This window comes from Musa acuminata, chromosome BXJ2-5 (genome assembly GCF_036884655.1).
Source record: "Musa acuminata AAA Group cultivar baxijiao chromosome BXJ2-5, Cavendish_Baxijiao_AAA, whole genome shotgun sequence".
NCBI lineage: Eukaryota > Viridiplantae > Streptophyta > Magnoliopsida > Zingiberales > Musaceae > Musa > Musa acuminata.
The window spans coordinates 43,880,005-43,907,375 of NC_088342.1; the positions used below are offsets into that span (position 1 = coordinate 43,880,005).

Here is a 27,371-nt window from a genome sequence, read left to right on the forward strand (position 1 = left end):
CTAATGTTCAAACTCTTCATTTTTTTCCCTTAAAAACGATGCAAAGAATTTAAAATCACATACTGAGATAATATTATAAATATCATATATCAATATATTATCAATGATATATGTTGATTTATAGAATGTTATTTCACTCTTGTTTTACCTTTTTCTAATAAATTTAAGTATTTTTCACATTACGTATGATATGTAAGTCTAATAATTAATATTTTTTTATCTTTTTTATTATTAATAATTCCTTTCTATGTCTTTCCATCCTCCATTCTAAATCGTCAATAGGAGATCATCTCAGCCTCTTCCATTGTTCTGCAGATAGAAGAAGTCTGTACTGTAGAATAGCAGGGAAGTAGAGGGAAGAAATAGAATAGGTATCATCTCGGTGGCCCTTCTCCAGAACTCATCAGCATTTGCATGCAGAGAGGTGTTGTAGAGGGAAACTTCAGTTCATAGCATGGAGAAGTATACAACTTTGAGGGATTCTAATGGCGACATCTTATTTGCATGAGGAGGTTTGTCATCCACTTCTGCTGCAATCCACCTCTCGAAGGAGAGAGAACTTATGCAGGTTTGTAGGATTAGCCATTCACGTGCATATACGTATATGTATGTGTATGTTTCTGTGCAGGAATTCAACGTCTTTAATGTAGGTTGTCATGGTGGATGTGGACTTGACTTCTTCTTCTTCTTCTTCTTCTTCTTCTGGTTCCGTGGATAAGAAGCAGCCGACGCAATTAAAGAAAGCCGCCAGTTTCTTCTGTGCAGCGGCCTCCACACCATGGCGTTGACTGGGTTTCATCCCGCCCATCAAAGTCAACCATGAAGCAAATGTCTATTTGCTGCGACCAGCTCATCGACTATTCCCTCCTCTCTCTCTTCTTCTTCTTCTTCTGCTGCTGCTGTTGTTTTCTTCTTCTATTCCTTCTCTCTCTCTCTCTCTCTCTCTCTCCGGATAATAACTTCACCTTGAAGTCATCCATGAATACGGGCCATCCAGAAACACAATCCATCTCTTTCATCGATGTGAGATATACTGTAATAGAGTCATGGAGAGAGAGAAGAGAGAAGGTAGAATTGCTGAGTAATTAATTAATGATCATCCATCATGAACAATGATTGAGGCTGCTAAGCCACACAATCCAATTTCAACGTGTAAAAAATACCTCGTGCAATCCATATATTGAGCCCCCCGAATTATCAGAAGGTTGATAATCCAATAATATTATAATCCATCATATCTTAAATAGTTAATATTATAATTTATCAACAATCTAATCTAAAATCTAAATTAACATTTAAGGATACTGAGAAACTAAATCAAAATTCATATCCATAAAATCTGTATAATTTATAATCATATATCACATCATTCAAATTTTTATGAAAATCTAAATCAATCAATAAAACATTAATCGTACTTATAAATCCACAATCCAATTTCAACGTGTAAATAATACCTCGTGCACTCGATATATTGAGCCCCCCGAATTATCAGAAGGTTGATAATTTGATAATATTATAATTCATCGTATCTTAAATCGATAATATTATAATTCATCAACAATCTAATCTAAAATCTAAATTAACATTTAAGGATACTGACAAATTAAGTCAAAATTTATATTCATAAAATCTGTATAGTTTATAATCATATATCACGTCACTCAAATTTTTATGAAAATCTAAATCAATCAATAAAATATTAATCGTACTTATAAATCCACAAGCAATATGCTAAGCTTGTATATCTCGACTGTTATGTTGCCTCCATATATTTTCTTAGCCTATCAAATATGATCGCACGCCTCTCGAAGAAGATTCGACGGTCATGCGACGAGGAATTTTTCTCCATTCTTATCTAATTCAGTAAGAAAAAAAAAATAGTAATAAAAAATTGAATCATAGTCCACTTGAAAGCCTCAATCATGAATCAATGTCAACATCTACTTACATGGGCAATTGGTGGCGCCACCTGAGAGGAGGCATTTAGATCATTCCGTGAAGGATTGTGGTCAAAATTGACGAAAGCTAGTTTGAATTGGGTGTTGAAGGATTGAATCGACTATTTCTCATTTCCGGTCAACATCTCCAAGGAAAAAAAAAATCTCACAAAATTCGAATTGAGTGTTCGCCGTCGTCACCACATGTAATTGATTTTTTCTCCTTTTTCGAGCAGCATTATTGTTTTCTTGAATTTTATTATGTAGTGAAGATATTTATTGAAAATTGAAGCTTCTCCATCACTTATATATATTTGTGTATAGAATTTAAAATTGATATAAATTAATTTATTAAGATAAAAAATTGGAGGATTTTGAGACTTTTTATGAATTTTTCTTATAAAAAATTCCGCTAAACATTCCTTTTTAAGATTTATTTTTCTATAATTTTTATTATTCTTTTTCTGTTGAAATATATTTTTATATAATTAAAAATAATGTTTTATAGAAATTTAGAATAAATAAATATTTATGACATTTTTGATATTATAAGAAAATAGGAGAGAGAAAATACATATAATTTCATGTTTTCAACATACTAAAATATTACTAAATTAAAATATGAAGAAATGCTCCAACTAACCCTAATTTTTTTACTAATATTTTGAAACATAAAGGAATAAAAAAAAGACAAAATCCAAAACTTATTCGTGTTAATTTGTTGTGCGGGCGACGCCGCCTCTTTGACCGCGCGCAACACGGAACGAGAACGCATCCCAAGACCTTCTCGATCGCTCTGTCCTCGTCGTGGCCAACTGCGCTGGATTCGATCAGCGATGCGCTCCGCAGTCGTCGTCGTCGTCCCGCTCACACCTGTCCTTCCCCTTACTTGAGTGCCGTTTGCGCTCCCATTCCCTCGACGCAACCGCTTTGCTTCTCGCTCTTCGCTTTCTTCTCCTCTACTCTTTGTCTGCTACATCGCTTTTGAGCGTCCCGATCGGTCTATGTTCGTTCGATGGAGGTGCCGTCTCCCTCGCGTCCGTCGCAGCTGGAGTCGCTGGTGCTCTGGGTGCAGACCAACTACGCAGAGCCGCTGGATTCACTGAAGCAATCGCTCCGGATCGCCTACGTCGTCTTCGCCTTCTGCTCCGCACTCTTCCTCGGAGCCCTCAAAGGTCCCGTCTTGATGGCTTTTCTTGGCTCCTCCTCCATCGAATCCTGCTAAAGTTTGCTCCTTTCTGAGGGCGGGTTGGATGTTTGGGTGTGATTGTTGGTTGCAGCTCTGGTGGTGGGTCCTGTGGCAGCGCTGCTGCTGATTCTTGGGAACGTTGGGGTGATACTTGGACTGTTTCCAGCTCATGTGGCCTGGACTGTCTACTCTATTGTCAAGTAAGTCATCATGACCTTCCTTTGATTTGAGCTTTCTTGTGCGAAAATTTTGATTTTGTTTGTTTTTGCGTTGGTAAGTTCCTGTTGTTTAATAGTGGTGTTCATCAAGATTGGATCATGATAACTTTTTTGCCCCTTGCTGCGTTTAAGCATGATTTCTAGCCGGGAATTCAGTGACATCCCAGCAATTGACTCGAAATGGAAGAGTTAGATTTAGAAGAGAAAAAAATGATGGTGCTTCTAATGTTACCGAGAGAGAAGTTTGAGGAATCTGTGCTCTACCGGATATTACTTCTTAGTTGAAGTAACAATAGTGATTTTGAGATGGAGATAACGTTTATTCTTTGTGTATACGATCTATTGATGAGAAATCATGAAGCTGAATCTCAAAACTAATGAAGTAAAACAAAATAAATGAAGTTGAACGTTGAACTGAAATGATAGTTTGCTTCCCAGATCTCTTTTTCCATGTGAATAAGGAAACAAAAAAACTTTTTCCAAATGTTTTACTTCTGGAGATCATCATTGTAATTAGATAATTGTCATTTTAAAGTCTGGCCCAGGTCTTTGACGTTGATATTTTCAGAATATTTGATTCTTTTGAATTCTTAAACACAATACGTAAACAATTTTCTTTGCCTGTTTATATGTGATTGTATATCAGAATTTCACACTTGCTTCTCCAAAAAGAAAAAGGAACTAATAGGTAATCAATGCATAGATACAGAAGCCATTTCTTTAGTTTTGGATTCTTGACCACAACAACAAACATGATTCTTCAGTCAATCCTCCAACAACCAGCTTTAGGCATTCAAACAGAAGTCTGGATTTCAGGCATATTATCATTTCTGCTGGTAAAAGTCAATAAAAGAAGCAGACATAAACCTCTTGTATACATTTTCAATCAGACATGGTCTTAACATTTAGTTTTAGTCTATGTAGTCTGAAGATAACACTATTACAGGAAGCAATATTTTTATTTTTATTTTTTTTTGAAAATTTTCAAATGGAGCATTTCTTCCATGACTAAGGTGGCATTGTCCCACATGAACACTAAAAAAATCTGTTGAAACAACAAAATTAAGCAGGCAGAGTCCAAAGGCAACTCACATCCTGAAAGATATTCATGTACTATGTTCTTTCTTGCTCTTGCTACATTTCATTGGATGATTCCATTATTAGAAAAGAAAGTTTGATGCATGATGTATTGTTAAATGGGACAAGATCACATGTACAGAACCTTTTGAAGGAGTTTGATATAAGAAGTTGCTCTATGTCGACATAGTACTGGTATTTTCTTGTGGATAGCTAATTATATCTCAATCCTCAATTGGTATATTGGTCGAACATGTCACCACCACTTTTCTCTATTCCTAGCCGCAAAGGTTATGGAATTCATGGTTACATATACCATATTGTCCCTAAAATTTTAAACTATATTTTGTCAAAGTTTTTTAAATACAAGTTATCATTTAGATCTTTTACAATGCAAGAAAATATTTATTTGGTAAGTTCCAACTCTGTTCATCCTAACAAAAGTTTCAAATTTGAAGTTCAATTAAATTCTTGCTGTTACAAATCTCATCTCATACTAATACAAGCCTAATCTGCTACCTTTCATGTATAATTATAGAGACTCTTTCAGAAATTATACAACACATATCTTGTAAGTTGATTAACCTCTCATATCTCTAAGTATCATCAGTTCCATGAAAACAGGAGACAAAAGTTGGTATCAGAAGAGAATAATCATTGAATGGAAGTGCTTTCGATGGACATTTATATAGTTCTATTTAGTTTGAGAAGTTTATGACAATCCTAAAAAAATTAAGAAATTTAATTTGAATGGAGGAGAATGTCATTATAGCAATAAAATCCTTACATCTGAGTTTTACCTAACTGAAGTCTGAGGTCGACAGAGCAGCAAAGATTCTTAGACACAATTTGCAAATGATTAAGGGGCATTTGATTTTTTGATTCACACAAATGGAAGAGGAAACAAGAACACTGAGAACAAGAATAAAAGAAAAGGACAAGAAGAAAAAAAAATCCAAATTTGAAGAATGCAAATATGTGCATTTATAAATTAGAAATTTGTGCAAGCATACTGGTTACCGTATTTGGAAAAATACACATGTCGCCAAGGGGGCTTCAGTTACTAACTGGCATCGTATTGGTCAATTGCAGGACGGATTCCATAAATGCAGCACTTAAACTTGCCTTTCTTTTTGCTCTTCCCATATTTGTTGGGCTGTGGTTGGCCCTTGGCATCTTTGGGAGTGTCCTGGTTGGACTTGGTTATGGGTTTGTTACACCCTGGGTGTCAACCTTTGAGGCTTTCCGAAAGGATGGTGAAACAAATAAATTTCTTCACTCCATTGTGGTAAAAAGACTACTTAAACTCAAATTTTGTGAACTATTCTCAATGTTATTATGGGCTACAAACTGCTTAGCAATAACTTGACTTAATATCTGACATTAAACAGGATGGAACATGGAGTACTATCAAAGGGAGTTGCACTGTGGTTAGAGACTTTGCAGATATCTGTTACCACTCATATCCACTTTACTTAAAGGAGTTAAGAGAAAGTTCACATGATCATCAACCATATTCAATTAGGTATGTGTATTTATGTCCTTTGCTTTTTTGGGTATTAGTATAGATTGTCTCAAAAAGGTTATATATGGTATTCCATATTTTGAATGTTCTGTAGAAAGAGTTTCTAAATTTCTTGATTATTTTTTCAATAATCATTTTTTAATATGTATATAAGAAGGAGAATATGCCATATTTTCTGAATTGGCTCATTAATCATGTTAGTTCTCCATGTACATGACAAGGATTTTATTTCCTCCATAATTTCTTACTTGATTTGGTGCTGAAAGACAAGTCTCTTTATGATTTTTTCTGAGTGTCAAGGAAAGTCAGCGTTAGATATGGTAAAAACTTCTGAAAGTCTTTATTTGAATTTCAATAAATGTATCACCTTTGGTTATTTTACGTGTTTAACCCTGAAGTGTCACAATAAAACAGTGATTTTACCTGTTTCACATTGAAGTATCACAATAAAATGGTATCCACTTGGAATAGAAAATCTCATGTTATGTGGATTGTCCATTTTACTTGATCCTTCTGTTTATTATATGGAGTGCACTATGATTATCATTTAACAACTGTTGATGGCAATTTAAGTGATTATTCAAGTTAGCAGTCCAATTTATAAGGATAACATCTTACTAATAAATTCAAGTTGATATTCTTTGGTTGATACAATTTATTGTTATTGATCTTCTCAAATTTTATGTAGGTTGATAGAGGTTCCTGCTTGTGTTGTTGTTGCGCTGATGGGCTTAATTGTTGATATCCCACTTTACACTGTCATTGCATTGATAAAAAGCCCCTATATGCTATTTAAAGGCTGGCAGAGGCTTCTACAGGACCTGATAAGTCGAGAGGGACCATTTCTTGAGACAGCTTGTGTGCCTGTTGCTGGTCTCGCCATTCTGTTCTGGCCTCTAGTTGTTGTTGGGAGTGTCCTGTTGGCGATAGTCTCAAGTATCTTCATTGGATTGTACGGATCGGTGGTTGTGTATCAGGTCCTTTGTGTGGTTACTCTCTCTTGGTTTATTCTTTACGCTTATGAAATGTACTGCAGCTGCAGCATTTGTTTATTTTGAAACCTAATCACATACGAATTCTATTTTTTAATACAGGAGAGATCTTTCAAACGAGGAGTTGCCTTTGTGGTTGCCATGGTTGCGGAGTTTGATGAATACACTAATGATTGGCTATATCTACGGGAGGGGTCCATTCTTCCAAAGTAATGGTGATTTCACTTTTGCGTTTCCTGTTTACTTTTAGTCATCTAAATAGCACATTTACTGTTGTTATTATCTAATGGCTCCTTTTTCTGAAAAAAAACATTATATGTATCATTTACTTCTTAATATAGCACTCTTGTTGCCCAGCCAGGCCTCGGTACCGAAAGAGGAAGATATCTCACTCAGCAGAATTTTCTGTTGGAGCCAGTTCTGTTAGAGGGGTTAAAGCTGGTTATGGTTCTTCAGGGGCTCCTGCAATGTTGGTCCCTAGCTTGGCTCCTTCAAGATCCGTTAGAGAGACAATACAAGAGGTGAAAATGGTGCAGGTAAATGCTCTACTTTCCATTTCTATGTTGAAAATATTTTCATCATCAAACTTCAGTTCTTATTGTAATTAACTAATCTGATATCATTTCCTTGAGCATGACATTCTCATCATGATAAAAGAAAAGTTTGTCTCCACTGAATTAATTTGCACGAATGACCATACTCCATATCAGTTGGTATGAAGCAGTATTTATGGTTTGACCAAGCATTAATATTTAAAAATATATGTCAATAATAGTAAAGTACCATTTATTTTAAATTTTTATTATTAAATTTAATTGTATTGGGTGGTATACTGGTACCATACTGATATGGTAGGTCACCAAAATCAATACTAGACCAAGATTTAAATTCTTGATTTAAAGATGCATTTAATTGTTAATGATGATAGTTTATTATTTAACTTGTGAATATATGAGTAACTGAGGCTGGAAATAACAATCTGGTAAATATTCGACAATTGCTTGAGCACCAACATATATGCCATTCCTTGATTGTCTCTAAACTTGTGAGAACCCAAAAAAAAAAGTGTCTTACAAGTATTCAACACTGAAGCTAGTTGGTATTATTGATTTAAGCAATAAAAATCCTGTATTTCAAGGATTTATTGATAAAAATTAGTATTAATATGTTATTATTCAACTTTGTAGAGTAACTCCAAGGACTACAAAACTTGCAGGACTCTCAAATGCTAGTTGTTCCAGGCTTTCGTTTTTTCAGTTTTTGAGAAAAAAATGGGCATGCTATTGAGCTATTCTTACACTGCATCTTAAGCTGGCTCTCTAAAAATGATTTTTTTTCAGTTTCATGTCTGTGATGTAATTTCAAGCCTTGATTCTGAAAATCTTGATGCTAATCTCATCATTGACTTCTGTGCAAAAGAATTGTAGAGTGCAAGCATCATTTCTATGTGGCCACAGTCACTAATGCTATGTTTTAGAAGCAGCAGGTTTTAGTTAAGCTGTCCACCATGGAGATGTTCTAATTTTTGCCGCAATGTTTTTAGTTAGGATCTCATGTACACTCACATTGATATATGAGAGCTACCTTTATACAAGTTCTTCACAGACCACTAGAGAAAATTTTCATCATCGATCATTAATCTATCCTTCCAATTATATTGGCTTAATTTAGAAACTTATTATTTGTAGAGCAGACCTTGTAGAATGTGGACATACCAAGTAGTTAAAGTAGTTTGCTATCCATGTGCAATCTGATGTTTACAAAAGTGCCTACTGTTATCATCCTTTTCATTCATATGCTTATGGACATGGTAATATCTTTCAGATTCTTATAAATGCACATTGACATTTAACACCCACTTGCTTGCCTTACTTTCCTTGTTAATCGACATAATTGGAAGTTGGCATTTTAGTTGCTTTGGTAATATGGTCCTGTTTTCCCTCCCCATTCCATGCTTCTGCATTTTACCATATAAATTTAGCATAATAGTTTAAGGAGTACCATATTTCTCTCCAGGATCACATTCAGGTTTTCATTTATCCTGTGGTTCACCATTGATTTTCAAGTTAAGATATTTTTTCCTTGACTTTCATAGAACTAAATGGAACATTGATGCAACAGATATGGGGTGAGATTATGAAATCCTGTGAAATGAGGGGCAAGGAACTTGTGGATACAAATATAATCACAATGTTTCATCTGAGTGATTGGTTACAAACCAAAGGAGCCAACCAGGAAATAGTTGGTGTTGGTCTACCTTCGTATGCTTTTCTGCACACTCTTCTCGACTCTATCAAGTGTGGATCAGGTGGATTGTTATTGAGCAATGGTATTGAAGTTACTCACATGAACCGACCACAAGATAGATTGTTGGATTGGTTCTTCCATCCTGTGACAGTACTCATGGAGCAAATCAAGGTCATAAAGTTGAAAGAAGATGAAGTCAGGTTCTTGGAGAAACTAGTTCTTTTCGTGGGTGACAACTCAACAATGGGAGCCTTGGACAATGTCTTTATGGTTCCTCAAGATGTTATTAGGACTGCACAGATTCAGGCGATTAGCAGAAGGTAAGATATTTGCCGTTGTCAGACTAAGTATATTGTCTGTGCATCATTATAAATATCGATATTCTGTTTCATGATATAGTTCTCACAAATTAAATAATATAATTTATAAAAGAAAACAGCTTTCTTATATATGTAGAATTTATGACAGCTATCCATATGTGCATTAATTATGGTAAAGAAAGAAATTGTGTTCAATCTTTGTGCATAATTATGGTAAGGCATACAAAACAATGTAGTTGATGGTAAACTTTAATGTCGAGTGAGATGGGTGTAAAATATTTATCCCAAAGCTTAGAACAGTATATATTCTTATCTTGTTTGTTATACCTGTGGACATGAAACAAATTGGTAATTGAAACATTTTCCCACTTGGAACACTAAGGTAACTGCATTTTCAGTTCATCCCCTGCGGCTACATTTCCTTTTCTATGTTTCACCAGATAAAAGGAGCATAACCAAATATTTCAATAACCCTCTCTAATTGTTTAGAAATTTGAGCTTGCTTGGTGATCTTGCAGTAACATCGTAGCACATGCATCAGTTTTCTTCCTTTAACCATCAAGTGAAAAGTTCTGCAATAAGTAAGTACAAATCAAGATGCTTCTAGATATATGGAAATGGTTAAATAGGAACTCAGTGGTGGGGATTGGTATAAAATAATATAATGTGGTTGATTCTTTTCCTTTGGACTTAGTAAAATAATGTTTGATGAAACCATCTTGATATTTTATGGTGATTGTCAATGCCTTATTAATGGGAGAAGGCTTGAATAATCCAATATAAAGAAATTGCTGTCTTTTTCTGTTCTTATCAACACCAGTGTCTACCTTTGATATTTACAACAATAAAAGGTTACTGACCCAACTTGATCTTGGATCCATATCAACCGATTGTTTAAGCTATACTATGTGTGATGTAACATAAATTATATTGCCATGTTTCTTTGTGAACCAGAAGTTTTTGTCTTCTCCATGCCTACCGTCATAGCTGTGCCAAAATTTCTGCTTATAGCTTAGCATGGTTTCTCTCTCCTGCACTTTCTCCTGCACTTCATAGATTAACTTGTTGTAACAAGGATTAAAGCATTCAACTGGCAGGTTGGTTGGCATGACGAGGAGCGTTTCAAAGTTTCCGACCTACAGAAGGAGATACAGGCAAGTCGTAAAGGTTCTTATGTCTTACTTGCTTGAGAGTGAAGGGTCTCTTGAGAGAGGAAGGTCTTGCCGAACGCATTCAACTAGATCGATTTCTTCTGCCGAGATTGTACCAGCTGAAGTCTAGTGATGTTTTTTTTAATTTTTAATTTTTTACCTTTCTTATTGTTGGTTTTATGTTGGGCAATGTCCATAGTATATTGAGTGCTTAGATCAGTGAGTGAAGGTAGTTGATATCTACTATACAAACTTCAGCCTAAAGATTTGAAATGGATGTGCATGATAGGGTTTTTTATTGTGTCATGTCACTTGTAAATTCTGTACTTGGTAGACAGCAAAAATTCAGTGAAGATAGGAAGTCATGGTGAAGTTTGTCTTTTGTTATCAAATTGGTATTCATTTGATCTCATGGTTTATCTCTTACACAATCTGAGTGAAGCACCAGTGAAGAGCTGTGTTTGCCATGAAAATTAGCAATTATTTTTCCCAAGAAAACAAGAATCTATTAATGGAAGGAAAGGGAAAATGAATGGATGGAGGGATGATGTTGTCCAGTAAACCCTTATCCTAAACCTTTTTCCCCATGTCAAAGAAGAGAGGCAAAGAGACTCCAACACAGATTTATGAGCCATGGATGATGGACCCATCACTGTTGACAATAAATGGACCAACCATTTGGAGAACAAGATCATTAAGAGAACAAGCTGTTTCTGAAATAAATGCTCAAGTCCTATTAGAGAGAGATAAAGAGAGAGAAGAAGAAGAAGAAGATGAAGATTCAGTGTAGATCTCACAACATTGGAGATAAATGTTTAGTATGATGGAAAACAATTGCTTCAGTGTCATGTTTGATTCATAAAAGAACACAACATCTGAAAAGTAAGGAGATGTGTAGAGAGATTGGGTTAGGAGAAGAACTAAATATCCTTTATTGAGAACTTCTCTCCTCTCTATAATTGTAACTCTGTACATATATAAAATAAAACTTATGGACTCACCTACTCATACCAACTCAAAGTAAAACACAGACTTTAAAATGTTTTCGCGCACTACAAAAAATTTCTCGTTATAAACAAACCTAATAATATTGCCATAAAAATTTTAATTTATTTTTTAAAAAATATTCTAGTGATTAAGACGAGTCCATCGGATGACCTACAATGGTATCAAATTCTTTTATTACCATCTCGTTACGAATAAACCTAATAATATTCTCGCATTTCATATTTTCGATCAATTGAGACTTGACACATGAAGTATAGAATTAATTCGGAATTGATATATTCACCAATTGAACTTATCATGTTAGCATGATTGTTGTAAGATAAAGCTCTTTATAAGATTTTTTTGTCCTCGTGAATTTTATCCAATGCGGCCGTAGTTCTTGTAGGAACATATTAAACAGAATATAAATTTTTTTAATTATGAAAAAAATTCTCCCTCGATTGAATCAGAATTTTCCTCTTTTAAATGTGAAAACACTCACAACAGTTTGATCACCAAAATAACCAACCATATTAGCATTCATTAAATCAAATTTGTAAGATAACAGGGAAATTACTAATGCAAAAGATCAAAATTGGCTTCCATTCGAATCAGGATTAGAAGACCACGACGTGGATCGAGTTTGAAATTGTCATCCCTAATCACAAGAGAGAGAGAGAGACAGAGAGAGAGAGAGAGAGAGAGAGAGAGAGAGAGTTTGGGAGGACAAAAACACTCCAAACGTGCATTTACCGACTTCTTCTCCGACTACCGAAATCGGCAGTCACCGATTCATAATTCCTCGGCCGCAATTTTGGGTGAAGCGACCGGTAATTGGAGCCGAGATCGACGCGTTTGCGTCGCCAAGTCAAAGCCTCTTGTCCATAGTCGTGGCCCACAGCACTCACCCCACAACCCCCTCCTCTCGAGTTCGGATCTCATCGACCACGGGTCTCGGATCCGTACTCAATAGCAGACGTGTATTCCTTTATCGGGTTTGGATTCGAGTTCACCCGATAAATCCGACTATTTGGATTGCGTCCTCCATATAGGGATTGAGCTGTTACTACTACTACTACTACTACTACTACTACTACTATATATATATATATATATATATATATATATAATATCCTTTTAATATTAGTCAAAACAAAGTTAGGTTGATTACTAATAATCATGGTTATTTATTATTATTTTGAATTTTAAATTTTTACATAATATTCTTAAAATCATTACTATTATATCCAAGCTTTTAAATATATCAGTATCAATTAAACTTTAAAAATCATAATAAATTAATCTCAGCTATCATTTAATGGTCATATAAGATCAACTTCACATAGACAGAAGCAAGATTTTTGGTTTTTCTAAGAATATATTAGCTAAATTTAGATATAAATAAATAATAATCAAAATCATTGATTTTGAAGGAATATAAATAATATATATTTATGTGTGATTTTATCAAAAATTAATGCGCACCACATGAGAACAAACCCACGTCAGGCCACGCTGTCACCACCCCCGTCTCCGTTACGCGCTGATCCCTCTTAACTAAAACCCCATCCGCGGGACATGTTACCCGACGAATCGCGGATAAGAAGAGGAAACCAAGTTTTACGTTTAGCCGCCCGCGCAATTCTAGATTTGCACAGACGCCCCTAATAGAGAAAGGTCTTGTGGCTCGAGATTTGTGCGATGTTGTGATCTCTCGCTGAATCTACGTTAATTTCGCTTTGAGGTTCGTGCATTTGTTTGATTGAATGCTTAGGGATAATATTGTGATTTTAAATATTTATAGGAATAAGAACGAAATTAGTGATTGGGAGAGGGAGGCTTATGCAAAACCTGCCAAAGAAAGACCAGTGACTTCCGACCCACATCTGGCTTACCAACTTTTATACCTGAGTGATGACTGGTGTCCATGATGCCAAAGAGCGGGTCCCGCATGGCATCTGTCGACCGTGTAGCTAAGTAACAGGGAGGGTGCAGAAACGTGTAAGAATAGTGTGGTATGAGTTATGGGTTTGGCTAAAAAGGGAACAAGGACGACCTCGTCTTCCCCCCTCCCTCTCTCTCTCTCTCTCTCACGCGCCCAACACGTACAATTCTTGACATTTCCCAGAAATCAAGGGAGGAAGAAAAGGCTCAACATCAATTTCATCCTTCTGATTCTACTTTTCCTTCAATTTCTCCAACAGTTCTTCTTGATTTGCTTCCCCTCCCTTCCGTCTCTCGATGGAATCCGCGTGGTTGCTTCCTGTTGCCAGATTTGTTGGAATCAGGGAGCACAGGGGAATGTGATTCGGCTTGGCAGTAGCTAGCTGCGATTTGGAGCAGGAGGAATCGTGCTCGTGATGGCGGCCTCGGTGGCGCGAGAGCGGCCGATGGTGCCGCTGGCGGTGCTGCTGAGGCGGGAGATAACGAGCGAGAAGATGGAGAGGCCGGACGTGCTGCACGGGCAGGCCAGCCAGAGCAAGAAAGGCGAGGACTTTACCCTCCTCAAGACAGACTGTCGGCGCGTCCCAGGCGACCGCGACCCCGACGCAACATTCTCCGTCTTTGCGGTATAGTACCTTCCGTCCTTTCTCTCTTTCCAAGCCTCGAGTGTTGAACGATTGCAGTGGTTGGATGGGAATTATTTGTGTGCGCGTTTTCTCATAATTTCTCTTTGAAATTGTTACAAGAGTTTGTGGCTGTCAAACATGAAATTTCGTAGTGTCGGTGTTGTTTACATCGAGCGAAGATAATATTGTGTCCTTTTTGCTGCGATTGCGGGGAAGGTTAAGGTTTTGTTTTTAGTTGAAATGAGAACCTGTCCGTGCCTTGATTATGCAGCTTGACTTTTTCTTTGGGTGCATTTCAATTATTTATGCTGTACCGTTTCTTCTCCTTTTTCTGATCGAAAAGCTGTTTACTTCTTGAGATAATTCGAGTTATTTCACTTCTTTTCTGATCTTTTCTTGATTGAAGATCTAAGTGTTTCTCTCTCCACCACCCAGGTGTATATACCTATTTAAAGATTTTTTTTGTTACTTAAATTGAATATTCTCATGTTACATGCTAAATGGATAATAATGCAAAAAAAGGAGAGGAAGAGATCAAAGAAGCCTTTACATTAGAAAAATTGTAGCTAAAACAGATCTAGTGGGCTCTCTTTAAGCAGATACATGGTAATTATGTTTAATTTACTCTAGGAGCAATGATATTGCTGCTAATTGATGTTCTCATAATGAAAAGTTAACCCCCAAGCAAAATTCTGCATGAACATCTTTGGTTAACAATCTACTAAATCTTTTAGTGTAGGAGGGAGTGTTGACACATATGTGGCAAAGTCGCATTGTGACAATCCACCAAATGATAACCCAAAATCAGCCAAAAGAACCCTAAACTAGTGAAAGATTCACATGAAACACATCATTATTTATGAGCATAAAATTGATTTGGTGAAAGGAATGTTTTTATGTTAGATGCAAAGAATAGACAGTTCACATAAGAAATAGAATATCAACTAGCTAACAAGATATATTAATTAATTGGCTAATTGTTTGTTAAGGCACATATAAGACTTGAATTTGTTGAATTTCTTGTAACAACTTGTTATGTGACTCAGGCTCAATTTTCTGCTTTACGGTCCCTTGAAAAACTCATTGTCTTTCATGCATCGTTACATTCCAATTGATTCCGATGACTCTGATCAACTTTTTTCTAATGATTCTGATCAACATTTGTATTTATGTTAACAAATTTTCGATATAAGAATCATAATTCCATTTTACCTTTATCTATCTGTTTCTGAAATATGCATTTAGAAATACACACCAATATTATTGTGAGAGTTGTAAACAAGGAAATACTGAGAAGATGCCCACAGAAAGAAAGAAGGAAATCAGAATGTAACATGATGCACAGAGCCATGGCTCTAGATGGAACCATCGGAACGACTTGATACCAGATTTCCATCAGGTCTAAAGTTAGTAAATAACAAAGTTCCATAATACTACATTCTGTTTCTCTCGCATAATAATATTTTTAATTTGAAAAGTAGCCACTAAGTCTATCATTAATATAGTCATAATTATCAATGTGCTAACAATGTAGTTCTGGGATTTCATCCAAATCATCATATCTGACACCAAATTAATGCAACATCTTTGTATTCTCTTTTTTTAATATAGTATATTTGCCAACTCCGGTATTTTTGTGATCCTCAAATGTATTAAATGCTGAAAAAAAGCCTTTATTTTCTTCCTGCAGTTATTTGATGGGCATAATGGTTCTGGGGCTGCTACTTACGCAAAGGAAAATCTCTTGGATAATGTTTTAAGTGCCATTCCTTCAGATCTCACTAGAGAAGAGTGGTTAGCAGCACCACCAAGAGCTTTAGTTGCAGGATTTGTAAAAACAGATAAAGAATTTCAAACTAAAGGTATGTTTGGACTGTTGAATTGCAACTTTTGCCCCCTTGGTTTTGAACGACCATTATTAGATTCCTTGCGTGCTCTGAATATTGCCTTTTCACTTAACCTCAAACCTGTAAAACTCCTTTTCCTCCCATCCCAGATTTAATTCTTTTACTGACTCTTGCTCTGATGCATCTGATTAAACCAAATAATGAATTTGTAACTGATGACAAGGTCCTTCACTTTTGAATATTTAGTTACAACTTTGCTGCTTATTTATCATGGTTGGTTCATCTTCAGTTTGCTGTAATCTTCCAATCTATTTGAGAAAGCAGTTAGCATTAGAAGATTATTGTCTAGTATGTCGTTTTTCTAACAAAGGTTTGATTGTTGGAAGAGGTCTAATAATGGATGAATATTCTGAATTTTGTATTTGTAGTTCCATGAATATCCAAATGACTTTGAATTTTAAAGCAGGCAAAATTTCTTGATATTTGGTTCACTAAATTTCTTGCATACAAATGCTGTGTTCATATCACATTAAGAAGTCTGTGATACTTGGTGCATGTCTGAATTTAAACTTTAGTTCATGGTGTTCACATAATTTTTGCTACTTGTATTTGTAGCTTGAATAGATCTTTCCTGTAGAATTTAGCTATCCTCTATATTTCAAATTGCATATTAGCACTTTCTGCCTTCTTTATATCAAGTCTATTGTCTTGAATATGAGATTCATCTAATTTTTGTTCTGGTTGCTTTTCAGCGCATTCTTCAGGAACCACTGTCACATTTGTCATTATAGATGGATGGGTAGTTACTGTAGCATCAGTTGGTGATTCAAGATGCATTCTAGAATCAGCTGAAGGTTCTGTTTATTATCTATCAGCAGATCATCGGTTGGATAGTGATGAAGAGGAGTACGTTTGTATTTTCAGTGGCCCTGTTGCTAATGTTTTTGTGTAGTATCTGCTGCTTTATGGTTCGTTCTTCAACAGGGTTGAGCGCATAACTGTGAGTGGAGGTGAGGTTGGGAGATTAAATATCGTTGGAGGCACAGAGGTTTGTATACTTCCAACCATCTTAGGAAGAGAATTTTTCCTCTTTTATTTTCAGTTTTGAAACTTACATCAGTTATTTTTCTATTTCTATTTTTCAGTTAAACATTAACTTTACCCTACACCAGCAGTGTATACCAAAATTTAACTTTCAAATCAAGGATTACTTCACTGGCAGACACCCTGTATGGTCCCTAGTTAGACCTGCAATGTACTCTGGCATGATCTGCATACCAGCTGGTACCAACCACTCCAATGCCAAGAAAAAAGAAAAATAAAAAATAAAGGTGAAAAGGAAAAAACGAAGAGGACTGAGACTTTTCTGGCTGCTTGTGGTTTGCCTTTAAAAGTTTTGAGAGTTCAGAATCGGGCTTTAATTTTTGTAGAAGAACCACATGGACTTGCTTTCAATTGAAAGCTGTCTGGATTCAATGGTCAGGTTTTGACCAAAACTGGTCAAAACAACTCTTTATCTTTTCTCACTCAATGCAGACTCTAGTGCTTTGGAACTTGTTCACAAGATAATGGTGGAGTCTGTCATATAGGACAAACAACAAACTGTAATGTCCCAACTATATATCCGTGCCATATATTCTTCCAAAATATTGTTGTCCTACAGGAAATGTTGTATTGCTTGTTAGGCTCTGGATTTAACACTCCATGAGAATCTATAGTTCAAGTGTGTATTGTTCCTCAAAAGTAATAGTTATACTTAACTCTCAAGAAACAATTGAACTTAACTTCTCTTGTCATATTAAAGCGGGCAACAATAAGAGAGCAGTTTAACACTTTAACTATCCTCTTTGGTAAATGAATTATAATATTTTTGTTGATGAACTTTTACTTGCATTATTAAATCCTTGTACATAGTCCTATACTAGATAGACCTCCATGATATACATCATATGTTGATAATATTATTTTGATTTATGAGATTTTAAGAAACTAAAAGTTTTAAATTAAGTTAAACTAAAATCGAATAATGTAGTTAGAATGGAAAGACACTAAGGACTTATATGTAGAGTTATCTTGGATCTATTATTTAACAGAAGAGATTGATAAAAAATATTATTCATAAAGTAAAAAATTAGTGGGTTGAGTAGAAAGGAGCAGAAGGAATTTTGTGTGATCATCAAACATCTTTTAAATTAAAAAAATAATTTACAAGATAGTTGGTAGGATAATCATATCTCTATGGATTTTAATGATGGATGGTTAAGAATTAACATGTACAGAAAATTTATATCGGCAAGATGAAAATGTCAAAATAGATGGCTCAAATTATTAGCAAAGATAAAAAAATCATTTTTAGACAATTAAGTGTAGCTCCGATGGAGCATAAAATGAGTAAAAAATCATCTAAGATGATACACAAATGTTCCAATGAGATCTATAGATATTGTGGTTAAATGAGGTGAAATAATTAATACTAATAGTGGAATGAGAGGTTGGGAGAGACACCTAAGCAAACTTTATTAGAAACTATAGTTAGCTAAGAATATTATCTTCTGCAAAATTCAATGGTGAAAAAAACAGATTTATGTAGTTGATCACATATAGTTGGGACATGGTTTGTTGTATTTGTTGTATAATATGATAGTCATATTTTCTTTCTGACTTTTGTCTTATGATTCTTTGGAAATTTTGTTTTTATTGTTTCCAATTTGTAGTTTTATATATTTTGCCTTTGCATTCTCAGATTGGCCCTCTCAGGTGTTGGCCAGGTGGCTTATGCTTATCAAGATCAATAGGTGATATGGATGTTGGTGAATTTATTGTTCCTGTACCACATGTTAAGCAAGTGAAGGTTTGTGGATGATTAATGTATACAATCTGCATGCTAGTATGATTTTCCTAGGAAGTTAGTTAAACAATTTTTTTCATCCTTTTTCCCATTGTTGCTAATAGTGCACAATTTTTTTTTCTTAATGTTTATTTCTTGTTTATTCTATAAAATTTGTTTCTGAATGATATTCATTTCCCAGATCTATGCTTGTATGCCATCCTATGTACATGTAATATATTTATTGTGAATCTTTCAAATTAGTTTCGGAGGAGGTAGAAAATGTAAATAGCAATTAGGTGGGTTGCTTTTCTTATGTTACGAATCAAGGAGTACAATCATTAAACTAATGTTATACTCTTGCCAAGGCTTTTGGAATTATCACAAACCCGGCTCATTGCTCAACACTAGGGAAGTTTGGGTAGGAATGATAGATCAGTATGTCACATACCCAACTGTCTTTCACCACAAAAAGTATGTAGTTTTTTTATGTGTACCAGTTGCTATCAATCCATGCCACTGCTACAAATTACAGTTTAAGAAACCACCTGGACTGGCACGAGTTGGGCAGTAAATACCAGTCCAACAAAGAACTGGTTGGTTAAGGCCAGTTAAAGTTTTTGAGCAAAAACCCTTTATGAACCCCCCCCATCCCTCCTCTCTCTCACTCAATCACTGTCAAACCCTCAGCCCTGCGTTCTAAGCCATCCGCGGCTCTTCACCCACTGCTTGGTACTCTCATCCTCCTCCGTTGCCTCTTCTTCCTCCTGCTTCTCCTCCTCCTCCTCTTTTCCTTCTTCTTTCCTTCTCCTCTCCCCTTCTTGGCACTGCAGAATGTACCAGCATACTGTGTATTGGTACGCTGGACTTATACCAGTTTAGTCGGGGACTGGTACCCGTCACTTCGAACTGTGGTACATACTAGTTTATTCTGAACAGGTATTTTAAACCTTGATTATCAAATTTGTTGGTTCACACTTTGGCAACATCAGGATAATTTGGAGGCAGAGAACATAAGTTTTCTGGGTGTGTGACCTACCCAAAGATCGAATCTATGTGTAATGTGTGGCTACTTCAGAGCCTCACTATTCATTACTTCAGTGTTCTCTCAACATTTTAATTGAAAGGATCAATCCTTGAAGTTTCTGCTTGTTGAATCTCCAATGCCAGCATGTCATTTCTGTGCTAATGTATGTCGAGATATGCCAAATTTGACAATGGACTATGAAATGCTTGAACCTGTTTTACACCATTTTGTGTCAAGTAGATTTCAGTTTATTTTTTGGTAATTTGTGCCTGATAATGACATTTAAATCCCTCTACTTCTTGCTCTCATGTTTATTTTAAGTTTGGAAAGGACAAATGCTTTTCAACTTGTTAGTTGTGAATATTGTTTTTAATTATCACTTTTGAAAAACTCCATTATAAACAATTGGCTTGCACAATGGCTGCAGCTTTCCAATGCTGGAGGTCGACTTATTATCTCAAGTGATGGCGTCTGGGATGCCTTGGCTTCCGAAGTGGCTCTGAATTGCTCACGTGGCCTGCCAGCATATGTCGCAGCCCATCAGATCGTTAAAGTACTTAATTGCTTGCTTAAAATTTGAGTTCCAGCCACAACGTTAGTTTCATTAAATCATATTGTATGATTTCATTTTGCAGGAAGCTGTGCAAGTGAAAGGACTTAGAGATGATACTACTTGCATTGTGATTGATATATTACCACCAGAAAAGATGACTCCTGCACCACCACCCAAGAAAGCAGGAATTGGTGTATTTAAAAATATGTTTCGCCGAAAGTCTTCTGAGTCATCATCTCATTCAGATAGGGATTTTATTGAGCCTGATGTCGTGGAGGAAATATTTGAGGAAGGATCTGCATTGCTGGGCCAAAGGTCAAAGTCTTGGTCAAATCTTTACTTGATTTATTGATCTCGATCTATTGTGAATTATGATGCTTGTATTTTGATAGTGTATAAAATCAAATTTGCTTTCCAGTTTTTTTTTCAGAAGTTTAAGCACCAAGAACTCCTTCCTAGATCTTTACCTCTGGTAGCCAGATTTTGGTGTTCATGTTTAAAAATTAAGTTTACGGCAGGAGTATGTGCAGTGATATCTAGAAGGACTTTGACCTGTAAATGTTCCTATCGTAGTAGCTGACTGAACTTGGACAACCATTAAGTGAATGGTTTAGGTTATTCTGAATTATGGAAGAGTAGAGGTGAAGTTCGAAAATTTTGAGACTGAATGTATGTCTGTCGCATACAGTTGTTCATCGGACCAGTTAAAATTTCTGTCTAGTTGTCATTTTATGATATGGACAAACCCTGATCTTGTTATATTTTTCTATTTTGCAAAGGTGCGTGGAATGTTTTAGCTATACAAAAGACATGTAAAAACGGATCCAACTATAAATATTTATCTTTTTGATCAACTAGTATTATCGTTGCTCATTGAACCCTAGCAATAGCTCAAATAAACAGTTATGTTAGCCGTAATGAATCATTACTTGAGATTTTAATATATCTTGTGACACATGATCAATGGACCACAGATGAATTGCAGGTTAAACACAGCCTATCCGATTCGCAGCCTGTTCAAGCTTTTCATATGTGCAATTTGCCAGATTGAGTTGAAACCTGATGAGGGCATTTCTATTCATGGAATCCCATCTGTACCTAGAAAACAGCACCCGTGGGATGGTCCATTTCTTTGCATAAGTTGTCAAGAGAAGAGGGAAGCTATGGAAGGCAAAAGACTTTCAAGAGGTAAAACCAATCGGTAAAGTGGTAGCTTTCAAGTTCTCACTGTGCTAACATCAACGTTTTCTTTTTATCATCTCTCCAGGTTCTTCGTTTAGAAAGAGTTTTGGAAGTGAGTAGGCTTCCCATTTGTTAGTGTCAATGGTATTGAACTGTTGCATGGCTCAAGCATTAGCGCATGCTCAGAGACATACGAAGCTACTTTCAGGACAATTTTCCTTTCTCCTTTTGAGCAGAATGGCTATCAAGTGAATTGCAGCTACAGGGGCTTTCATTTGAATGTTTATATTAACATTCTTTCCTTGATGAAAGGTTGACATAAGCTCTCCATTAATTGTAAAGCTGCATTTGGTTGGGTGATTTATACGTCGGTCTTTGAAGATGGGAGGCACTTACGCACTCAGCATTTCATCGCCTGGCTTAGGAAGAGCCTGAGAATTTTTCTTCTAGATTTGTACATCAGTCATGAGAGATGGAACATTGGAAGTATCCAAAGCAGTCTTTTAGGATAAAACTAGAGTAAATTACTCCTAGTTTTCTCAACTTTACACCGGGCAAGATCTAGAGCTTACCTGTTAGTTGATTGATGTCATAGATGAACTTGTGTTACCTACCATTAGATATTACAAGATCTCTGGGGATTCTTTTTCTCGACCGAAATTAACAAATTGATTCGTTGGATTTTTTTTTTCCCATGTTTCATACTTATTGCGCATCACATGCTCATTGTGCTTGATCTTGTTATGTGAAGAATTGGGTTACATCATTAGTTTGACTTGGGCATTGACAGTGCTGCCCCATGGACTGCTTGAGATTGGTTAGAAGATATGAAATTAATTGTTGATTTCCCAGATTGACAGTCCCTCATGGTTTTATGGTAACCTTTTTTGTGATGTAATTATTTTCTTCTGTTCAATAATTTCTCCAATACATCGACATTTTAATTTTATTTTTCAGTTACTCTGAAATCTGAGCAATTGAGCTTATTTTTGTTTCTTAATTGAATAAACTGCTTGTTAGATGAGTTTTATGTTACAATCGACGCTACAGTGCTAAAATATCATGTGCTTATTTGGCATCATATGCTTTATGACAATTCAAAAATAAAATTGAACTGGTTTTACGTAGTGCTAATGGAGGTTGCTTTGACAAAAAAAACAAAAAAATTCAGTGATCTTATTGGTGTATATAAAAATAAATCTACGGGATGACATATATAAAACACATGAAATTTGTGTTCTATAAATAAATCTATATCATACTCTCACGACTAAGTGATGTCTCTCATTATTCAAAGTAATATATTTTTTTCAAAAGTGGATGGAAAAATTATCTAACCATCACATCTAACAGTTTATTAATCCAAAATGATAGAAAAATAAAATCATCTTATATTGATCATATCTAAAATAATATATTAAAATATTTTAATTAATCTTTTAAATATCATTAACGTTGAAGTAGTATCCATTAGCTTTTAATTGACTTAAACCCTTATTTAATCGATTCAATTAAAATTAATTTAATTAGAACCTAATTAAAATGATCTCTAATCCTCATTTATAGATTTAATTTAAATTAAACTGATTCAAATAAGTCATATTAATTTGAAATAAATCACCCTGATCTAAATTGATCAAATTTGATTTACCTCAATGGGTATAGATCAAACAAAACAAAGGTAATAGGCTAAACTGCATCATGCACCCTACTAGGTTAGATTAGCCCATAACTTTAATCAATAAATGGCAATACAAGAATCCAATTTAGATTGCCAATCTTTCCTGCCACTCCACAAGGAAGTCAATAAACAATGACACTATTTCTTGTGTGCATTCTCCACATGAGAGAAAGAAAAAGGACTAGTAGTAATTGGCTTCCAGTATCTGACTTGAATGCCTATTTGTCCTACATAACATTTTCTTGGACAGATAGTGAATCTTCACCTATCATTCAACATGTGAAACAGTTAATATTGAATTCAATTGTCACCAACCATGTTTTTGGTCTCTCATGTCAACACCAAAAATTGGTGCCTTGCTAATAGTCTTTGGCACCATATATAACACTCATACAAGCACTGTTTCTTACTGATTTGACTCAACTTGTTACAGTTGACCACCTCTCTCTCTCTCTCTCTCTCTTTATCATGGCAGAAGACGAAACAAAGGACAGCTCAAGGCCCTCAGACCCATGGACACACAAGAACCACAAAGGTTGAGAGAGAAGGAAGAAGAAGACAAGGCTCCTCCTCCTCCATCTTCATCGGCTTCCCTTTCTGATGAGTTCTCATTCGCAACCTCACTCCACCCTCCTCTCAACACAGCACCGAACACCCTTAAGAGCCACAGAAGCACGCCAACTGTGGCACTCGACATGGCTGCGGCCGACGACCTCTTCTTTCATGGGCACCTCCTTCCCCTCCACCTGGTGGCTCCCCGCCCCTCCGACTTCTCAGCCGAGAGCTTCAGCCTTCCCAAACTAAATTACCAGCGAGATGATACCCACAAGAATTCCGGCGAGAACAAGGAGAGGGTTAAGGCGTCGTCGATGACCTTGTCTTCCTTCTTTGGTCTCGGGAAGCCACGCAAAGGAGGCGACGATAGAGAAAGAGAGGAAGACACGAGGAGAAGGAGAAAGCGAGGATTCGACATGAGCCGGTTGCTGAAGAAGTACACGAGAGTGATGGAGCATCTCTTCTTCTCCAAGGGGGAGAAGAAGAAGCGCGACCAGCGTCGGAGTCTGTGCACCTTCTCCGGTCACTCGAACCACAGGGAGAGAGAGTGGTGGAGGAAGAAGGGACAGCTGTCGGCGCCGGCCTCCACGATGGCGTCTCCCAGGAACAGCGGCCTCCTCTCGGCTTCAGCGATAGCCTTCTCTTCCCCAAACGACAGTAGCATGGAGGAGCTTCAGAGTGCAATCCAGGCAGCCATTGCGCACTGCAAGAAGTCTGTGGCAATGGAGGAGGAGAGATGCAAATCCTGATAAGATAAGAAACACCATCATATATCATGTAAGTGTGATAGAATGGAGAATAAGATTCCAATTTAAATTGCTGTTTCTTTTTCTTCAACATCTATATTGGCAAAGATTCATTTTACTTCTTCTATGGTTGCTTGAAGGAAGATTATAGACTAAAAATATATATATTGTTTTGCACCTAAAATATTGATGATTCGAAATCTCATCCGATATATTTTATAGAATATTAATCGGACGATAATATATATAACTCGTGTTATAAATTTAGTGAAGTATTAATGTACCTAACTCACTTATCTTAGATTAAGAGTTCAAAACTCTATCCTACAAATTATTTAAAGAAATATTCTAACAAATAAAAAAAAGAATTTTTTTTAATGTTTATTCTTATTTTTAAACCATGTATAATTATTCTTCTTCAGATTTCACACATGAAACTGATTTCATTATTTTCAGGATAGGACAAAGAAGATATCTTGACATGATTAAGGTAGGACCCAAGTGGTACAAAGATATAGACAAGATCCAGCCAATATCCAACACACCATGGACCCAAACCTTTTCCTAGAAAAGTTTCAAATGCCTTGAATCAAGATGTGCTTTGGAAGAAGTAAAACATTATGACTCCTCCTTCACTGACATTTGATCCAATCATCATTTGCAAAATTAAGCTTCATCAATTGGATCTATCATCCAATAAAATTTCATACCCACCTTCAACTGTTTTCCTTAAACCACCACCAACAATGCATGGATCCTATGAACTCCACCTTCTGTGGTGAGAGTAATTTCATTTGGTACATGGATATTATGTTGAGTTAATAATTATCCTCTCTCTCTCTCTCTCTCTCTCTCTCTCTCTCTCTCTCTCTCTCTATTGGTTCCAAATGTTCACCTTATTATCAACAGTAAAGATCTCTAGAAGTTAGCCTAATGGACAAGTCTATTAACTGTCCATGTTTGATCTACTTGTTCCTTGGTGATGATGCCAAGGTATCAAGAAAAGGAGAGGAAGATTTGAATGTTACTTGGTCTAATCTTTTACTACAAATGCTATGAATGCTATGGATAGTGTTCTATAAAACTTTCTTAGCTTAATATATTGGTCGAAAACAATCTCTTGATGCATAATAATAAGACGATATGCATTGAACATCTCCATATTGAATTGAGAGGTGGAGTAAACTTTTCCAGGCCCTGAAATGGTTTAGGAATCAACTCTTGCAAGCTCTCAGCAGGATCCAATTATGCATCTCCATTATTGGATTGAAATAACTGGCACCTATCACACTCATGAACAGGAACATTCACAGATCATCTGGATGTGCTACATCTTAGTTACATGGACAAAAGGTTGCTGGAAAGCACTTACAATTCTTACCTCATAAGGCAAACTATGGACTTCGAGACTGATTCGATGCTTTCTTGCAAGTAGAGAAACCCTAGTTTGCATGCAGACTCGGTTGATTACCAGTCCACATGGGAGGTTGATCTTGTTGGAATTAAACTTGTTCAAGTGTCATAAAAAGGTTCATTGCATCAAGTGGGAGAATCATTACATCAAGAAGAAAAGATGGATTAGAAGTCTATAGAAGGATAAGTCAAATTGGTTATTGGTTCTTGAAAGGGTTTCTTGAAAGAGAATGATTCATCTTGAATACAATTAATATAATGTATCTTTGGGGACTATATAAACCCCATATGTTGGGTCATGAGGAGAATAGAGTTTCTGAAATTGTAAAAGTGTTTTTCTTAAGAGAAATATAGAAGATAGAAAGCTTGTCCTACTCTTCCTCTGTTTGATATCTCTATCCCCTCTTCCTATCAACATCAACATTTGGTATCAGAGCATAGGTTAAGCTATGACTTCTTCCTCAAGTGCCATCTAACTCCAGATCCCCAGATTGATAAAAGAAAATTATGACATATGGTGCATCCAAATGAAGGTTCTTCTAGGCTCCCAAGATGTATGGGAGTTTGTAGAAGATGGATTTGCTGAACCAAGTCCAGCAGAAGAAGGAGCAATGAATGCAGAAGGAAGAAAACAACTCAAAGAAAGAAGGAAGAAGGAGAAAAAGGCTTTGTTCACAATCTACCAAGGCCTTGATGATACAATGTTCGAGATCATCACTCCAGCAAATACTTCAAAGGAGGCTTGGGAAATGCTTCAAAAAGCATTCGGTGGTGTTGATAAGGTAAAGAAACTTCGTCTACAAGTTTTACGAGCCGAGTTTGAAAAACTACAACAAGGTACTTCTGAAACTATTTCTGATTACTTCTCAAAAGTCATTTCTATTGTTCATCAAATGAGACGAAATGGTGAACAAGTAAATGATCAGAGAGTAATAGAAAAAATATTGAGATCTCTAGATCCGAAATTTGATTTTATTGCTGTTGCGATTGAAGAATCTAAAGATTTGGAAAAAATGTCTTTAGAAGAACTTATGGGTTCCCTTCAAGTTCATGAACAAAGGATTACAAAAAGAGGAGAAGAGAAAACTATGGAGCAAGCACTACAAGCTAAGTTTGCTCTTGAAAATAAAAGAGAATCAAATTCTCAAAGAAGAAGAGGACGAGGACAAAGAGGAAGAGGAGGCAGAAATCAGACCAATCAAGAATCTCCAAACAGTGAAGATGTTGGAGAAAATTATAGCCAAAGAGGCCGAGGTTATGGTCGAGGACGTGACCGAGGCCGTGGACGTGGCAGAAACTCTAAAAGGTCTGAAATACAATGTTA

The 27,371-nt window shown here is 36.0% G+C and overlaps 3 protein-coding genes across 4 annotated transcripts; all 3 read left to right on the forward strand.

Moving 5' to 3' along the window:
- Positions 1 to 2,672: 2,672 nt before the first annotated feature.
- Positions 2,673 to 11,051, forward strand: LOC135612905 (uncharacterized membrane protein At3g27390-like). The gene is made up of 9 exons (XM_065109700.1): positions 2,673 to 3,115; positions 3,221 to 3,329; positions 5,517 to 5,712; positions 5,816 to 5,949; positions 6,638 to 6,926; positions 7,044 to 7,150; positions 7,303 to 7,477; positions 9,063 to 9,508; positions 10,606 to 11,051. Exons 1-9 carry the CDS (start codon positions 2,956 to 2,958, stop codon positions 10,787 to 10,789), a joined length of 1,800 nt encoding a protein of 599 aa, XP_064965772.1. The 5' UTR covers positions 2,673 to 2,955; the 3' UTR covers positions 10,790 to 11,051.
- A 2,656-nt stretch (positions 11,052 to 13,707) lies between these two features.
- Positions 13,708 to 22,343, forward strand: LOC135612906 (probable protein phosphatase 2C 12). 2 transcript variants are annotated; one of them, XM_065109701.1, is made up of 9 exons: positions 13,708 to 14,216; positions 15,907 to 16,078; positions 16,816 to 16,969; positions 17,048 to 17,111; positions 18,807 to 18,914; positions 20,345 to 20,470; positions 20,553 to 20,785; positions 21,456 to 21,658; positions 21,738 to 22,343. In XM_065109701.1, exons 1-9 carry the CDS (start codon positions 14,007 to 14,009, stop codon positions 21,770 to 21,772), a joined length of 1,305 nt encoding a protein of 434 aa, XP_064965773.1. In that variant the 5' UTR covers positions 13,708 to 14,006; the 3' UTR covers positions 21,773 to 22,343. The 2 variants fall into 2 exon arrangements, with proteins under 2 accessions (XP_064965773.1, XP_064965774.1); XM_065109702.1 differs by lacking the exon at positions 21,738 to 22,343 and having other exon boundaries at positions 21,445 to 21,646.
- A 1,392-nt stretch (positions 22,344 to 23,735) lies between these two features.
- Positions 23,736 to 24,725, forward strand: LOC135611852 (BRI1 kinase inhibitor 1-like). The gene has a single exon (XM_065107500.1). The coding sequence runs from the start codon at positions 23,846 to 23,848 to the stop codon at positions 24,635 to 24,637; it is 792 nt and encodes a 263-aa protein (XP_064963572.1). The 5' UTR covers positions 23,736 to 23,845; the 3' UTR covers positions 24,638 to 24,725.
- Positions 24,726 to 27,371: the final 2,646 nt, after the last annotated feature.